This window comes from Quercus suber, unplaced genomic scaffold, assembly GCF_002906115.3.
Source record: "Quercus suber isolate HL8 unplaced genomic scaffold, Cork oak 2.0 scaffold_752, whole genome shotgun sequence".
NCBI classification, from domain to species: Eukaryota; Viridiplantae; Streptophyta; class Magnoliopsida; order Fagales; family Fagaceae; genus Quercus; species Quercus suber.
Window position 1 is genome coordinate 45,151 of NW_027070188.1, and position 18,834 is coordinate 63,984.

At 33.4% G+C, this 18,834-nt stretch overlaps 1 protein-coding gene and 1 pseudogene across 1 annotated transcript; both read left to right on the top strand.

Moving 5' to 3' along the window:
• The first annotated feature begins 4,654 nt into the window (after window positions 1–4,654).
• Window positions 4,655–11,204, top strand: LOC112005659 (malate dehydrogenase, cytoplasmic-like; annotated as a pseudogene).
• A 1,417-nt stretch (window positions 11,205–12,621) lies between these two features.
• On the top strand, window positions 12,622–18,473 carry LOC112005668 (malate dehydrogenase, cytoplasmic). The gene is made up of 7 exons (XM_024037964.2): window positions 12,622–12,822; window positions 13,773–13,931; window positions 14,026–14,201; window positions 15,011–15,288; window positions 17,166–17,304; window positions 17,417–17,528; window positions 18,137–18,473. The coding sequence occupies exons 1-7, from the start codon at window positions 12,648–12,650 to the stop codon at window positions 18,229–18,231; spliced, it is 1,134 nt and encodes a 377-aa protein (XP_023893732.2). The 5' UTR covers window positions 12,622–12,647; the 3' UTR covers window positions 18,232–18,473.
• Window positions 18,474–18,834: the final 361 nt, after the last annotated feature.

Below are 18,834 nucleotides of genomic sequence, written 5' to 3' on the forward strand. Positions count from 1 at the left end.
TTGACACTTATCCTATCTTGCAGGGCAAAATGATGCCATTCTCACTGTATATGGGAAAATGACATGTAGTTGTTTGGCCCATTCTCACAAGCAAGAACCCTTCAAGAACCATAAAAGGATTGGACAGTGGTGTCTCTATTTGATCACTACTATTAATTATGGGAGTAGACCCCAAACGTGCAAATCAATCAAACACATATTAGCATTTTCCGTAGAAATTGTAAACAAGATAAATATCTATAAGGTTACATTGCCACTTATCCTATTGTGCAGGGCAAAATAGACCCGTTCTCACTTTATATAAAAAAATGACATGAAGCGATTTGGCCCATGCTTACCAAGAACCCTCTTTGCCAATAGCAATCAACTTCATAAACATCCCCCAATATTGTTGACTTTTTGCATTTTTACAACAACAAACTCCGGGAGTAACACAATCTAAAAAATAAAAATAAAAAAGGACTATTAAGTGAAAAAGAAAGGCAATTGAGCTATGTCCCACAAGCCCAGGAAGTAAGTAAGCTTGGCCCAAACAAAAGCCCCAAGAAAGAAAATACCCATGAGGAACAAGAGATACAGCGCCCACTTTACGACATGGGCAGTGTATAGGAGAATGCCACAGTGGGATGGCCCTCCTTAAAGAATAAGAATGGGCCTTAAAAATGCCCAACAAAGAAAGAATAGGGTAAAGGCCAATAGGCCGGTCTAGCAGAAACTTATGGGAAGCAAGAAAAGAGGACATCAAAAGCCAATGGGCTCAACCCAGATGAAAAGTAGCAAGCCTAATGTGCCCACATCATCTCTATACAAACTAGCCTCTAAGCATGCGCGTGCTCAAAAACTCTTTTATTTTTGGAGTAAGGGTTAATTTGGAGTTTTTATTATACTTTGGGATTACTATATTTTCCAATTACAAAAAAAAACTTATGGGTGTGATGAAAAATTATTCCACTTGTTAACACATAATACTCATCACACCTCTAGGTTTTTTGTATAATTGAAAAATGTAGTAATCCCAAAGTATAATAAATGATCTAAATTAACCCTTACCCAAAAAATAGAAGAGCCTTTGAGCTCGCGCGTGAGCACGTGCTTAGAGGCTAGTACTTAGATAAGTGAAATATGTTGGTGGATAATTGAATATTCTTTTAACTACATTGAATAATCTCATTAAAATAAAAAATAAAAAATACATGAGATGATGGGATAAGGATAATAATTAAAAAAAAAAAAAAAGGGATAAGGATAAGGGTTTTCTTTTAAAAAAATCCAACTTAACTTGAAAGGGGGGGGGGGGGGGGAAGAGAGATCTTGCAAAATAGTTTTTTTTTTTTTTTTTTAATGATGCAATAACAATAATAATTTAAAATGTTGTGAAAATGTTATGGACATATCATTTTTCTTTTTTTAAAGGTCAACACCTTCCATTAATCATAATTCAGGGTTACTACATTTTTCGAATCACAAAAATACGTAGATATGCGATAAGATTTATGTGACTTAAATAATTTTTTCGTATAAAAATCTTATCATATCCCATTTCGCTTATTTGAAATTGGTTATTGTACATTTTAAAGTATAAACATTTCTGTCAAAGTAACAACCTAAAAATTTTCATAAATTATTCCATCAAAAGACCCATCAATGCTAATTGAAAGCATATATTTCTTATGTAAAGCTTACCCATCTAAAAAGGGCCAACACTACAAAACAGAAAAAACCACAACTACAATATACAGATCACATGAATGAATACAAATCTTTTGTACAATATCTTGTATTCCACTTTATGATTTACCAATCATAACGTTCTTTGTGTTTGATTTTTTTTTTTTTTTTCTTTTAAACTTGACATATCTATCTTCTAGAGCAACACACTCTCTACCTAAATTAAAACATTAGCATTCCATGCCTCAAAATCTTTATAGCCAAACCTGCATCAAATTCTGTATTTGTTGGCACTACCACCTCTATCTACATTGAATCTGCCTCACCACCATAATACTGGGGAAAAAGAACCACAATAGGATTACCAAATCAGAAAATATATAATTAAAGATTACTTATGTGGAAAAATAAATTAGATATAGGATTAGGCTAGTGAATTTATTGAAATAAATAAATTCATTAAAACTTACACACCTGGTAAATTCTTTTGTGGACGCCCATCATAGGTAAGTCAATTCCTACAAATCATATATAGCCTTAGGTGAAGGATCCTTACTCCACAAATTAATATGACTATAGTAAATTAGTAATAATATAAAAGATTTTAAAATGTTTTCTCAAGACACAAACTTTGTGCCAAGTATCAATTCAACGCAATTTGGGTATATGCCTTCGGCCATTGAAGTCCCAAAATAATTGGAAATATAAATAATATAAATGAAAATTACATCAAATCACAATCAAAATTTAATATATATGAAAATGTTTAATGTCTTAGAATTTAATTTCAAAATAGATTATTGTTAGGTCTATAGATGAAGATGGTTTCAACACCATTTATTTCATTTTGTTTCTGAAAAAGAAAAAAAAGAAAAGAAAAAACATTTTATAATACATACTTCCAAATCTAAAATTACATTCAATTGGAAGTGGTACTAACTACTAATAACAAAGCACAACTTTCTGTGTTTGATTTAATGCTCACCCATTAAAATAAAATATAAATAAATAAACAAAGAAGAAGAAAGAAAGATTGATGCTCACCCATTGAAGAAGAACCAATTGATGCCTACCGGTGATTAATCTAGTCAAATGTTGTAAACATGAACAGTTTGATTTTTATAGTAGTATCTATCCGCTCTATCAAAAAAAAAAAAAAATAAAAAAAAAAAAAAAAAAAAAAAAAAAAAAAAAAAAACAACAATCCCCATCGGAACCCCATCGAGACCACCACGCATGACCTCGCCACAATCCACGCACGACCTTGTCACACAACCCACACCAATCTCCACCGCTGCACGAACCCATTGGAACCCATTACCACCGATCCCAAAACCCATTAAACCCGAAACCCATCAACAAACCCATCAACCACCGTGAGAGACCCATCAGCAAGCATGCTCATTCAATCACAACTCAGCCAAAAAAAAAAAAAAAAACCATAACTCATAGCCATAACTCAGCAAACCCATCGCTGTGAGAGAGAGACCCACACCACGCCACCAGGCCTCCTCGCCACACCGCCACCAGACCCACACCAGAAAAAACCATCACCATGAGAGAGATATGTGAGAGAGATCATGAAGGGAATCGAGCCGTAGAGGTTGAAAGGAGCCTCGTGCACGTATTCAAATCCGATTCAGTCTAGTGAGAAGACTTCAATCACCTTCAAAACCGATTCAGTCTCCCTCTCTCAATCTGACTCAGCCTCTCTCTCAAACGGACTCGGTCTCTCTCTCTCTCTCTCTCTCAAACCGCCGACCCCCTCTCTCTCTCTCAAATCCGACTCAGCCTCTCTTCCTTTTCCCCAAATTCTCTACGTTAGGGATTTGGGTCTCTTAAAGTTTCTCTATTTTGATTTACGTTAGGGATTTGTTTTATTTCTTTTGCTTTGTTTTGTTTTGATTCGGGGGAGTCGTTCCCCTTAATTTTTTTTTTCAAATTTTTCTTATTTTCTTTTAATTCCAGATTATAAAAAAAAGAAAAAAGAAAAAAGAACAAAATAACGTCATTCAAGCATATTTAACGGCAGCACTAACTAAATTGTAACGGAGTTTTGAATTGACAAAAATTGAAAGTTAGAGGACTGAAATGAAAAACAGTGAAAGTTAGAGGATCAGTTTTACATTTTTTTTTTTTTTTTTTATAGAAAAACTGTTTGTTGGTGAACTATTTTTCATTTATTTTAAATCTAGCTAAATTTTAGAATTTTTTTAATTAGAAATTTTACTTGGCTAATGGGAGTGTGTTCCTATTTTGTAGATAATATTTTACATGAAAGTTAATGAAACATTTCTACCAAGTTTTGCCCCTACTTAAGTATATGCTGTAGGAGTATTTTGAAACAAAAAAAAAATCCGGTCCATACCGAACAGCCCCTTAAAATAGTATAGTATAGGAAAAAAAAAAAAAGCCGGACCAGAGGATGTAAACTAAATTAAAAAAAATATAAATATATATATATTAAAAAACAAACCTTTAATTTCTTAATTTTAATTTAAACTGAAAATACAAATTTGATTTAAACTGTTAATTTCTCAATTCTCAGTTTTAAAATTTTTTATCACAATCCTCTGCACCTAACCCCAACCCCAACCCCACGAACCCAAGTTACCCCACCCAACATCAAATTTTCTTTAGTCACCAACATCACAGCATCAATTTAATCCCTCTCTCTACCCATTGTTCTCTCACTCTCTGTCTCTTTGATCTGCTCCATACCCAGTCACCCATGGCCAAAGACAGCAAGCTCCAAACCCAGAAATCCATGGCCAAAGACCCCAAGCTCTGCCTCTCACGATTTCTTTTTAATTTCTCTTTAATGAGATGAGGCCGGCGGTGGTTTGGAGCAGATCCAGAGGAAGGAGGCCGGCGGTGGTTTAGAGCAGATCAAGGGGAAGAAGGCCAGCGGTGGTCTGGAGCAGATCAGGCCCGATCCCAGCCATGAATGGCGAAACCTCTCTCTACCTCACCCTCTCTTTTCCTCTCTCAGGCCCGATCCCAGCCATGACCAAAACCCCTGCCGTAACCAATGCCGCCACCCCAGGCAGTGGCTCTCAAACCCATATGATTGGGTTGACGAGGGAGATGGTGGGTTTCTATTCTTTTGTTCTTGGGATTGAATATTCTGGGTTTGTTGTTCTTGTGTGTTCATGATCAAGATGAATTTGGAATAGGAATTTGATAATTTGAATGTGAAATTTATGAGTTTATGGGTTTGCTGGAGATTGGTTGGTTTGTTGGATTTATTTCTTGTTTTCTTGGCATTGATGGAGATTGGATTTGGTTGCTGGGTTTGTTTCTTGGATTTAGGAAGAATGTGAAGAACAAACTGTTATGTTCTTAGGAAAAAATAATGAAAAGTAAGAAAGAAAAAAAAATTAAATTAGATTTTAGGCTTTTTTTTAATTTAATTTATTTTTTGTTCAAATTTTCTGATATGGCTTTTAAAAAAAAATTAAAATGCTGATGGGGCATTTAAAAAATGCTAAATAATTTTTTTTAATAATATTTTAATAGGTAATTATTAGGCACTCTCGGAGCACCATAAATGCGTATTTTTTCCTCTCACATAATTATGATTTTAGATGTGAGACGGAATTACGCATTTATAGTATTTCTGGAGTATTTAATAATTTTCTGTCATTCTATATTCTTATTTTTCTCCTTATTTTGATTGGAAAACAAACAGATGGATAGGTTATTTTCTTTCATTGGGGAGATCTCTTATTATACTTCTGCATCTCTTATGCAAGTTGCTTTGGCATCTGAAATTAATGCCTTTGTTGTAAAAGTATCTTTTTATATGCTTTGCTTTCATTCATATATTTTTTATTGATGTATCACACACACACACACACACACACATATATATATGCTGCAAGTTAGGATTTTTTGGTGAAGAAATTTACCAGAAAATTGTTTATTGATCTGTTTGTTTTTGAGAAAATGAAGTATCCTGACTTGCTTAAGAAGGGCCTTGTTGTTTTATTTTCTATTGCTTTATTTTGAAAGCTTATTCCATATATAGAACCGTTTTAGGATCTGTTTGTTTTCATGGAGTATCTTGAATTGCTTCTGAAGGGTCTTGTTGTTTTGTTTCCTTTTGCTTTCTGTTGGATGCTTATTACATACAAGTGGAGCTTCTGGAAGATAGAGAAGGAGCCGATCAAAATATTGGTCACTGGTGCTGCAGGCATGCTAGCTCAATATGATATTCTATTGGCTTTTCTTGGTCCTTGCTAGAAATATTATTATATCTCCAACTTAGATAGCTGAATCTAGAACTTTATTTATTTTCGCTGAATTTCTGAACCATATTTATCTAAATTTTATTCTAATTGACAAAAATGAATGTTCTCCTAATGTGAAACCTCAAAAGTTCCTTTTTTGCATGATTACATAATCCAAATTTGCTTGCATGCTTGTGGATACTTGTTTTATTTTTTCATTCTTTTGGTATCTTTAGCTCATATATACATATTTCATTTATTTGTTTTGTTAGAATAATGGTTAAATAATTACTATTTGTTTTTGAAAAAGTAATGCTTAAATAATGCCGCTGTTTTTATTTGAAAATGAGTTTAAATGACTTTTCTGTAGATAATCTAAAGAAATCTTTCAAATTTTAACTGTTTTGTTGTTGTTGTAATCATTATTATCTTATACATTGAAGTCGTTTCCAAATAGTTGGAAAGAATGAGAATTGAAAGAAAAGAGTGTCTTATTATATCAAGATAACTGTTGTTACATGTCAGTATGTCAAGGACAAGTGTATTTGATTTTCAATTGTGTATTGTGTATCTCAAAATTTTGATTTTGTTCAACAGGGCAAATAGGTTATGCCATCCTTCCAATGATTGCAAGGGGAGTCATGTTGGGTCCTGATCAGCCTGTGACTCTGCACTTGTTTGATAATATCAAGCAGGCAGCTGAAGCCTTGAATGGGATAAAAATGGAATTGATTGATGCTGCCTTTCCTCTTCTGAAAGGTATGTCTCTTATCTTGAGAGATAATTCTAGGTTGATATTATTCTCTCCCCTGAGGTTTCTTAAACTGTCATGAATATGTTTTGATAGGTGTGATTGCTACCACGGACATTGTTGAAGCTTGTAAAGATGTCAATATTGCTGTTATGCTTGGTGGATTCCCACGGAAGGAAGGTATGGAAAGGACGGATATGATGTCTAGAAATGTGTCTATGTGCATTGCTCAAGCTTCGGCCTTGGGGACGCATGCTGCTGCGGATTGCAAGGTGACCTCATAAATGCACTTAAGTGTGTACATATGATATAACTCAGTAAGATTTTAGAGACACCCACACTAGTTTACAATATTATAAGTTCACCTTATATAGATTTGTATTGTTTGTCTATGTATCCTACTTTAAAAGTCATGAAATTGGATGCTCTAAGATGTTTTGAAGTTTTAAAAGCAGAGACCTTTTGGTGCGGACACCATATTGGACTTATTGATGTTGATTAATGATGTAGAACATACAACATAGGCTTTCCTTAAGTAGAGAGACCACCATAAGTTAGTGCGCAAGAAATCTAGGAAGTAGAAAAGTATTAGTAGAAATCATTGGTGATGACCACTATGCACCTTGACATGATAGTTGCTCTACAAGTACAAAATTCTTGTGAGGTGGGAGGACAAGGGCCAGGGTTCAATTCTCAAGGAAATAGTTTTACACGCATGTACTTAGATTATGTTAAGAGTAGAATTTCTATCTTGTATAAAAAAAATTAAAAAAAATCATTGGTGATGGCAACAGAATTCCTTGAAATTTATAAGGGAAACAATGCTAGGAGCTAAACTCGTCACCTCTGAGTCTCCAACCACGACCGAAGCCACTTTTTGAGAAAACTCTTTCATTTAGTCCCTGAAATTTTATTTGGTTGCAACTTTTCATTTAAAAGTCAAAATAATGTCCCATCTATTTTGGGATGTATCCTAGAGACAGTAGAGTTTGATTTTGCAATTATCTCAGTTTTGCAATTTTTGGGTATTTGTTTTCTTATTTTGTCACCTAATTTTTGTACTTAATGCAAATTAGGGTCCTAGGGTGTTTTCCTAGCCATCTTAGGAGTGCTTTAAGGTTTCTAAGGGTCTCCTAGCAACCCTAGGACTGCTTCACTATTTAAACGCAATTAATAAATATTCAGACTTTTGTCTCCCAATTTTATGGTAGATTCCAATAACTATTTTTGGGAATTCAACCTAGGTTATTTTTCCTAAACAAACACTTTTTGTTCCTTATTATGAACAAAACTTGTTATGAGTTAATTTTTTCAGAATTAAAATTTTTTTTTCCAGTATTTAATGTATTTGTTATGAAGTTATTTCCTTTAATTTCACTATAGAAGACAAGTTGATTATGAATAAATAAAATTTTATTGGATGTTTTTCTTCCAACGCTTGATGTTTAGTACAAGCAATCCTAGGCAGTGAACCTAGGTTCTTATCTCTGTTATTTTGCTTGGTCCTAATTCCAGGCAACTGTAAGTGTTGATTCCTGGGTTCTATCCATCTTTCCTTTACTGACTCCAGGTTCTAGCCTGTTTGTTTTTATTTTACTTCACAAATACACATTCCCATTGAAAATTTGGTCGTCCTGCATCACCTTTATATTGAGATGCCCTCTTTAGGTCATGATAATTGTGCATTTTCAAGTCTAGTTTCCAACTTATTTATGAACATATTTAGTGAAACCAGATTTCTAACTATTACAAATGTTGGAATTTTTTAGAGTTTTTTTTTTTTTTTTTTTTCCCTTAATCTTCACTTCTATGCAGTTAATTTTTGGACTTGATATTGTTTCATAAGTTGATGCCTTTCATTGCTTTTATTATGCAGGTGCTAGTTTTTGCCAAGCCATCAAACACCAATGCATCATCTTGAAAGAATTTGCTCCTTCAATCCCAAAGAAAAACATCACATGCCTAACACGACTTGATCATAACAGAGCATTGAGCCAAATAGCTAAGAGGCTAAAGGTTCATGCTAGTGATGTAAAGAACATAATCATCTGGGGCAATCACTCTTCAACTCATTATCCAGACGTCAATCATGCGACTTTCACTACTAAAAATGGAGAGAGACTAGTCCGAGAACATGTTGCTGACGATCATTGGTATCTCAAAATATCCAACATGTTTATTCATTTCCACTTTCACATGTTTAAATTATTTGGAGACATAGGTTTATAAACTGCAAGAAACTTCCTTTGATACCATGATAATTAAACTACTACTTCTCTTAAAAGCTTAAACTATTAAGAAATGATAAATTTAATAATTATTTAACCATTATTATAGCATTACTTGTGTTAGAAGTATGTGGTTAAATGATTAAATTTACCATATCACAATAACTTAAACTTTTGGAACAATCGGTAATTTAACATGGTATCAGAGTAGGAGGTCTTGAGTTCGATTCCTGTCACTTTACCTCTCATTTAAATTCTCACGTGTTAAGCCTTACCTATTAAGAGGTTGTTTTGGCTCACACATGAGGGAGAGTGTTAGAAGTACGTGGTTAAATTATTAAATTTACCATATTCCAATAGCAAATGCACAATGTTATTAACATTCAGGATTCTAGTAGTTGTAGCTATTGCCCCCCAAGATATTAGTGATTTATCATCTATGAAAACAAAAATGCCCCAGTGAAATTATGCTCTCCTTAGATTATCATGCTTCTTTTAGGTAATAGCTTGGGTTGTACTGTCAAGTAGTATCTACATGCCAATTACCTAACCTAGGGATTCAAATCTTTAGGGTGTAGATATATATACATACATGCACTTGAATTTTTCTTGAGTCATGTTAGGACCTGGCTTTGATATTTAAAAATTATTAAACTCCAAAGTTTTAGGTTGGCGTGGGGTACAATAGTGTGTGTTTTAATTTTAGGCTGCAACCCTTTGTAGGGTCTTCAACAACTGTCCTCTTTTTTCAAAAAAAAAAAAAAAAATTGTTTGTCATAGGTTAAAAACCGAGTTCATCAACACTGTACAGCATCGTGGTTTAGCCATTATCAAAGCTCGGAAAGCATCAAGTGCATTGTCTGCTGCAAGTGCTACCTGTGATCATATACGTGATTGGGTTGGGTTGTACTGTCAGGTAGTATCTACATGCCAATTACCTAACCTAGGGATTCAAATCTTTAGGGTGTAGGTATATATACATATACACGCACTTGAATTTTTCTTGAGTCCTGTTAGGACCTGGCTTTGATATTTAAAAATTATTAAACTCCAAAGTTTTAGGTTGGCGTGGGGTACAGTAGTGTGTGTGTTTTAATTTTAGGCTGCAAACCTTTGTAGGGTCTTCAACAACTGTCTTCTTTTTTCAAAAAAAAAAAAAAATTGTTTGTCATAGGTTAAAAACCGAGTTCATCAGCACTGTACAGCATCGTGGTTTAGCCATTATCAAAGCTCGGAAAGCATCAAGTGCATTGTCTGCTGCAAGTGCTGCCTGTGATCACATACGTGATTGGGTTTTTGGGACTCCCAAGGTTGATTCTTTTTCATCTCAAATGACATTTGATCATGTAGAACTTATTTGCTTTTATATTTTTTTTGTAATTTTTCCTTTGGCTTTGTAATTTACGGAACGTGGGTTTCCATGGGAGTTTGTTCTGATAGTTCTTATGGGATCGAACCTGGCCTTATTTACTCTTTTCCTGTTAAATGTGAGAATGGAAAATGGTCAATTGTGCAGGGTAAGTTCTGTGGGGCTTCTAAATGTTGTAAATATTGCATCTTCCTTCCTTAAGAGTTGAACTTCTAATATTTCTGAAGCTACAAATCACTATAATCTGGAGTAGTGTGGACTACAAATCACTATAATGTTACATCTTCCTTCATAGGAATATATGGTGTTTGTCAATTGTTAGATCTTAATAATGGTTTAGAGCAAAGGTTATTTGGAGTAGTGTGGACTACAACAATGAAATGCACAAAGCTCAGAACTCCCAGTTACTGATGAGCAATGATGATTAAAATGAGTGCTGAGAGTTATATAATTGAGGATTCATGAATGAATAATGATAATTATGAGAGCTTACTATACTATTGTGTCTGCATTTTATATTCCAAAATGTTGTGAAATGGTTCCATTTTTTATTATTATTTATTATTACTTGCATAAGACTATTTCAGTGCACTCAGTGTTTGGAACTTGTTTATGCATTGGCAGGGCTCAAGATTGATGAGTTCTCAAGGGCAAAGATGGATGCAACGGCAAAAGAACTCATCAAGGAAGCATCATTCGCCAAGTCATGCCTCAATGAACAATGAACCCATCCTTGAGAATGAAGAAGACTTGATAAATATATGAAAATAAAAAAGGATTTCCAATTTCTATTCTAACTTTATGTACAAATTTTATCCATCACTTGTAAGCTTTGGAACAATAACAGAACAAGATGTGCCCTTCTGATTTATCTTTTTTCGTGTAGACGACTTCACCAAGCCCCCTCACCCAATTCTATAATCAGTTCTATGTCACTAATCATATGTTTTCATTCACTTTCTAATTAGTCATTTAAAGTTTCTATTAATTATTTCAAAAATCCTATAAAATATGAAATTTTGAAGCCATGAAAAATGCTAAATTATTATAGGTCATGTGACCAACAATTTAACTATGTTGCTTTGAGTTTAACTAACAAGACACGGCTTGTGTCCTATGCATTAGTGCATTGGACACGTGTCCACATCATAACGTGTATAGTGCGCTGATACACTAGACACAAGCTTAACCTTAATTGTCATTCAATGGAAAGTCCATCAACTTATAGGACGGAAGGGTTTAAATCCAAAATGCTATATAACATTAGGATAATGAACTCAAATTTTAAAACTTTTAGGGGGCAAAATCAAAATTACATTAATTTTTACTGTGTAAATTAAAATTTAATCTAATTTATATTATCAACATATATGGGTTACACTTATTCGACGGTGCCTCTATGTTTTTTTTTTAGAGTACCATACCCACTAAAATCTTAAACACTCGCAATTTAATTGTTTTAATCGTCATTATTAGTCATCACTCTTTAATTTCCATCCTTGATTATCGTCACACTTCCATTCTGCTTCCTCATCCCAATTTTCTCTCTCTATATATACTACCATATTTCAACTTCTCCTTTTCCCTCTGTCTCTTTCTCTAGCTAGAAGAACCACACTTTGAAACAGTGCCCTAAAACCCAGTTACAATTCTAGTCACTGCATGGCAGCCCGTTAGGCTAATTTCCCAAACATATTAGGTTTTTTTTTTTTTTTTGAGAGGTTGATTTTGAAACATTTTTGTTACGTGACCACTTTTGGAACTCGAGTCTCTAGAAACTTTAAAAAATATATCATTTTATGATTTTCTTTGTGAAACTCGAGTACTTGAGTTTCAAAAGTGGTCACATAACAAAAATATTTCAAAATTGGGCACATAACTAATATGTTTGGGAAATTAGCCTAATAGGCACACCCAAAAAAAAAAAAAAAAAACCTGCATGGCACAACTTACCATTCTTTTCTTAATACGTGACTTTATTCTCAATATTTTCTCTCGTTTTTTTTTATTTTATTTTATTTTTTGGAAGCTTAGAAAGTGCAGGAAAATGACACAATGTGATTTTCAATAATGAGAAAAGGAAAGTAAAAGCCACCTCTAAACTAAGTGTAGCACAACCATTTAGCTTGGTTGAGGTGCTTTGATGAAAGTGAATTTTGCATTCATGGGAACTTTCATAACTTAAATCTATATTCTTATCTTTTTCCTTAGTACGATTGGAAAACAAAAAGAAGGATATGTTCTTTTCTTTGGATTGGGGAGAACTCTTTTACTTTTGCATCTCTTATGCTGGTATGCAATTTTCTTTAGCATCTAAAAAGCTTTGTTGTACGGACCTTTAATATCATTCATATACATATGCATGATGCAAGTTGGGCTTGCTTTGTGAAGAAATCCAGATGGAACTGATTATTGATCTCTCTGTTTTTAGGAAAATTAAGTATCTTGAATTGCTTCACAAGGGTCACATTGTTTTGGTTTATATTGCATTGTATTGGTGGCTTATAAGATACATTTGGAGCTTCTTTAAGAGAGAGAAGGAACCAATGAAAGTGTTGGTCAAGGGTGCTACAGGCATGCATGCTAGCTCAATCTGATGTCCTATTTGGTTTATTTTGGTCCTTGCCAGAAATATTTGATTGACCTGTTATATTATTATGTCCCCAACATTGATATAGCTGAATCTCAAAATTTTCAGTTTTCTGATTTTTTTTTTTTTGGCTGAATTTCTGAACCAGTCATCTAAATTTTCATTCAAATTGACAAAAATGATTGCTCTCCAAATGTCAAACCTCAAAATTTCCAATTTTACATAATTGCTTAATTTAAATTTTCTTGTATGCTTGTGGATACTTGTCGTGTGGTTTCTTCTTTTGGCATCTTTAGCTCATACAGATTTCATTTCTCATTTCCTAAAAATTTAAGTTTTTAGGAAAAATGGCAACTTATCAAGTTTTCTTTGATGGGAGTGAAGGTCAAATTGACCCCAATTGCTGCGAAGTTCAATTTTCATTCAAATTTGTCCAAGTTTTCATGATGTTTGTCTCAATTGTGGTCAAAAGTTATCTAAACAGAGTATTTTAATTATTTCTCTTCAAATTTATCCTTTACTTCACTTGAAAACCATATATGTTTTCTATTTCGTTCATGACTTCCTGCAATACTGTTCTGTTATATAATTCTTCAATGAAACTGTTTAAATCTGTGGCTTTCTTTGAAAATGAGTATAAATGCCATTTCTGTAAATTATCCAAAGAAATCCTAAAAACTGTGAGTTCTTTGTTGATGTTAAATCATATTATCTTATACATTGTACTCTTCCAATTAGTTGGAAAAGAATGATAATTGAAAGAAAAGCTTGATTAATATCTGTTAAATAAAAAACATAATATCAATATGACCGTTGTTACATGTCAAGGAGCAAGCTAATTTTATTTTCAATTATATAAGTTGGCGATTTCTTTCTTCTAGACATGATAAAAGTTTGTGTATCTGTAGCTCAAAATTTTGTTTTTGCTCAACAGGGCAAATAGGTTATGCCATTGTTCCAATGATTGCAAGGGGAATCATGCTGGGCCCTGATCAGCCTGTGATTCTGCACTTGCTTGATACTGAACAGACAAATGAAGCCTTGAATTCACTAAAAATGGAATTGTTTGGTTCTGCCTTTCCTCTTTTGAAACGTATGTCTCTTATCTGTGAGAGCTATACTGAGGTAGATAGAATTATTCTTTCCCTTGAGGTTTCTTAAATCTTGTCATGAATATGTTTCAACAGAAGTTGTTGCTACCAACGACAATGTTGAAGCTTGTAAAGATGTCAATATTGCTATTATGATTGCTGGATACTCACGAAAGGATGGTATGGACACCAAGGATTTGATGTCTAAAAATGTATCTATTTACAAGGATGTAGCTTCGGTCTTGGAGCAGCATGCTGCTGCGGATTGCAAGGTAAGAAACCCCATAAATGTGCTTCAATGTTTAGGTATAAGATTCTTGGGACGCCCATCTCTGACACTGGTTTGATTTTTTTAATATTTTTTGCTGAATGACACTGGTTTAGAATCTTATTTGTTCACATTACATAGATTTGAATTATTTGCATCTGTAGCTCCATTTACTTTAAAAGTCATGAAATCAGATGTTCAATATGTTTTGAAGTAAAAATACTTTCTATCCTTGTAGGTGGGATGGTACTTATCCATGCACAAAGTGCTTGAGAGTTTAGGGAAGGGGTTTGAGTTGCAAGATCAACATCATATTAATGCATATATTTTTCACCACCTAAAAAAAAAAGACTTACTTCTTTTTAAAAAAAAATAAGAGATTGGTTTCAAAATGAGTTTGTTAGATCATTGTGCTTATATATGGAGGTGCAAGAAAAAATTAACTTTGAATTATCATTATATGTGGACACATTGTTAGCAGGAAACTTTCCAGTTATGATGATGAAAATAAAGTCCTTGGCATCAACGTTTGAAAAGAAGGGCATGGGTCCAACAACCAACGTGTTGGGAATAAAAGTTATAATGAATAAAGATACAAAACTCTTATATCAAGATTAGGAAAATTACTTGGAGAAATGTGCTCAAATGATTTAACATGGATGATTCCAAATTGCATCTGTCAGTAAAGGAACTATCCAACTAAATGACAATACAATTGTGCCTTTTTGAGATTGTTTCCAACTTATTTATAATTAAAGCAAGTGAAACCAGATTTCTAAATGTTGATGCCTTTTCATTGCTTTTATTATGCAGGTGCTAGTTGTTACCAACCCAGCAAATACCAATGCACTCATCTTGAAACAGTTTGCTCCTTCAATTCCAGAGGAAAACATCACGTGTCTAACACGACTTGATCATAACATAGCATTAAGCCTAATATCTGAGAAGATAAAGGTTCCTGTTAGCAATGTCAAGAACATAATCATATGGGGCAATCACTATTTAAATCAATATCCGGACATCAATCATGCAACTGTCACCATCAAAAATGAAGAGAAACCTGTTAAAGAACGCATTGGTGACGATCATTGGTAGCTCAAGATATCCAACATTTTTACTTATTGCCACTTTCACATGTTTAAATTATTAGCAGACATAGGTTGATAAACTACCTTTTTAACTTTCTAAATGGGAGGTACAGCAGACATAGGGGTTAGAAATCAGGCCATTTACTCTAATGCTATAATAAACTAACACTTGTCCCAAAAACTTAAGATATTAGAAAATGATGAATTTAATTATTTAACCATTATTCAGCCATAGCTGATTGCTAATTCAAATGCATAAAACTATTAACATTCATAATTGTGGTAATTGTAGGAATGCTTCTCCTTTTAAAGTCTTTAATTGTGTTTGATATGCATTTGTGCCTATTCATCTCTGCAGTGTGTTAAAAAGAAACTATTGCATCTTCATGGGCTACAATAGCCAAAGAAAATGTTAAAGATGCTGTGAGCTAACAATCATTGTTACACCTTGAAGAATGTGAAATTTGATGAAGCATCTTCGTGGTAGTAAAAAGAGATTGCATCAATATTGCCAATCTCAAGGGAGATTGAAGATAAAATGATTGAGAGTATGAGGGAGCAATCAGAGAAAGATCAGTTTATGGCAACTGATATGAAAACTTTTTGAAGATGAAGGTGAGCCACAGTCTAGAGAAGTAACTCAAAGTCCTTGGCAAACTAGTGTACAACCGTAGGACACTAGAGGAGGATTGATCTAGAATAGAGAAGGAAGAAATCTCATAACTACAAAGGTCAACAAGGTAACAAAAAATATATTCCAAGTGTGCAAATGCAGCAATTATGGAGGATGACAACATAAAAGAGCTGTCAACATATGAAGAAGCATCTTAAAGTGAAGAATGGATAAAAGCAATGGAAGAAAAAATTCAAGTACTAAAGAAGAATGAAACTTGAGACATTGTGATAAAGCTTAAGGATGTGAAACTCATTTCTTGCAAATGGTGTAAAAGGTAAAGACTCATGCATATGGATTGGTAGGGAGATACAAGGCTCAACTCGTAGTTTGAGGATTCTCTCAATAACAGGGGCTAGACTATGAAGAAATGTTTAGCCCAGTGGCAAGGATAACCATTGTACGTGTTGTGTTAGCACTTTGACAACAAGTAAATCTTGGAAGCTACGGCAGACGGATGTAAAGAATGCTTTCTTGCATGGAAAGTTGGATTGAGAAATTAAATGAAGTAACCAAAAGGATTTAAGAGCAAATTCCAACCAAACTATGTATGTAAGTTAAGGAAAGCTCTTTACGAATTTAACGAGTGCTAAAGGCATGGTATGGTAAGACTGTAGAAGTCTGATTAGAAGTTTTTCTTTGGGTACTTTTATCACGTGTTGCTCCCTTTTACTCAATATCCTCTTCAAGATTAGTAGTGATTGATCATCTACAAAGACAAAAAGTGCCCCAAGGAAATTATGGTTCTCCTTAAGTGATCATTCATATTTTAGGCAATAATCTATTAAGTAGTTTGTACATGTTAGAATTATAGTTAAATGATTAAACTCATCATTTATTAATAGCTTAAACTTTTAATAAAATTGGTAATTTATCGTAGTATTAAAGCAAATGGTTAGGAGTGGACACTATCTCCACTCTACATTCTATTTAAAAAGTTAAAAATCTCATGTGCTCAAGTATGTCAACCTTTTTTTATACTTGACCTGGTCTTGAACCCTTTTAGGTCCTAGCTTTGACATTGAAGAGTTATTAAACTCCAATGTTTTAGGTTGAAGTAGGGTACAGTAGTTTCTATGTTGAAATTTTAGGTTGCAACCCTTTGCAGGGTGATGTTGACAATCTTCACATCTCTATGCATCCTTGTCTTCTATTTACTTCACTTCACTCCCATTAAGTCTCCATTTTTTTTTTTTGTTTGTCATAGGTTAAAAACCGAGTTCATCACCAATGTGCAGCAGCGTGGCGTAGCCTGGAACAGATCTCAGAAAGCAACAAACAGTGCATTGTCTTGTGCAAGTGCGGCTTGTGATCATATACATGACTGGGTTTACGGGACTCCCAAGGTTGATTCTCCTTCATCTCAAATAGCATTTGATCATGCAGAACTTATTTGATTTTTTATTTTTTTAATTTGTTATTAACTTTTGTAATTTTCCCTTTGTCTTTGGAATTCAGGGAAAATGGGTTTCCATGGGAGTGTATTCTGATGGTTCTTATGGGATCCCAAAGGATATTATTTACTCTTTTCCTGTTAAATGTGAGAAAGGGAAATGGTCAATTGTGCAGGGTAAGTTCTGTGGCTTCTATATGTTGTAAATGTTACATCTTCTTTCCTTGAGAGTTGAACTTTTACTTCCAATGTTTCAGAAGCTAGAAATCACTATAACCTGCATGGAGGAATATATGTTATTTGTCAATTATTTCTTAGATCTAAGTAATGGTTTTAGCAAACGTGTGTAGTTGTTGAAGAGAGAAGGATATATTTTTTGGATACTATGGACTAAAACAATAAATGCACAGAGTTCAAAGCTCCCAATCACCAATGAGCAATCAATGATGATTAAATCGATTCTTCTAAAAAAAATGATGATTAAAGCGAGGCTGAGTACTATAATTGAAGATTCATGAACGAGTATTTATAACTATGAGAACCTACTGCACTTTTGTGTCACCATTTTTTATTCCAAAATGTTTGTGAAATGGTCCAAATTTTATGTTATTACTTGCTTCAGTGCCTCAATGTTGTCAAGGAGCCTGATAGCTCAACTAGCATTTTTTGGTGTTTTCAATTGAAACATTCAAGGTTCAAATTCCTTCTCTCCTATTATAACTATCAAATCAATAGGAAGAAAAAAAAGTGCATTCAATGTTTGGAACTTATTTATGCAATGGCAGGGCTCACAATCGATGCGCTTACGAGGGAAAAGATGGATTTAGCAGCAAAAGATCTCAAGGAAGAAATATCAATGGCCAAGTCATGCCTGGACTAACAATGAACCCATCTTTTCTTGGAGAATAATGAAGAAGACTCAATAAATTAATACATGAAAAAAAAAAAAAAAAAAAAAGGAGTTCCAATTTCCATTCTTACTTATGTACAACTTTTATCTATTAGTTACTAGCTTTGGAAAAATGGCATAACAAGATGTGTCGTTGTGATTTTATTTATTTAAAAGTCATAGACCCACGCGATACGTGGAAATATATAATTATTTTGAAATGTGGTATAATGTATAATTTATTCTCTAGATTTTATTGTAAATAATATGTTCCCCCTAAAAATTAAACAATTTCTAAAAGTAATTTCTATCTCTCTATTTTTACAAATATATGGTTTTATTATTTTTTGTGTTTTTTGAAGTGGTCCATATTTTTCTAACTATTATTATTATACATTATATTTTCCTAATTTCTTTTGGTACAACCAAAATTTTTAAGTTTCAAAACTTATCACATAATTACAACTGAGATTACTCAAATAATTTATAGGCACATTTAAATATATAGCCATGAAGATTGTGTTTTGATATAAACTAAAATTCTCACTTCCAAACTAAAGATAAACTCAAACAATAATCAATCCAAAACTATAA

Bases quoted from the DNA above. Each gene is read 5' to 3' on its own strand.
- LOC112005668 (XM_024037964.2), top strand. From the start codon at position 12,648: ATGGAACTGATTATTGATCTCTCTGTTTTTAGGAAAATTAAGTATCTT. The intron at 12,823-13,772 runs GCATGCATGCTA...TTTGCTCAACAG, and splicing joins GTTGGTCAAGGGTGCTACAG to GGCAAATAGGTTATGCCATT. The intron at 17,305-17,416 runs GTTGATTCTCCT...TTTGGAATTCAG, and splicing joins GGGTTTACGGGACTCCCAAG to GGAAAATGGGTTTCCATGGG.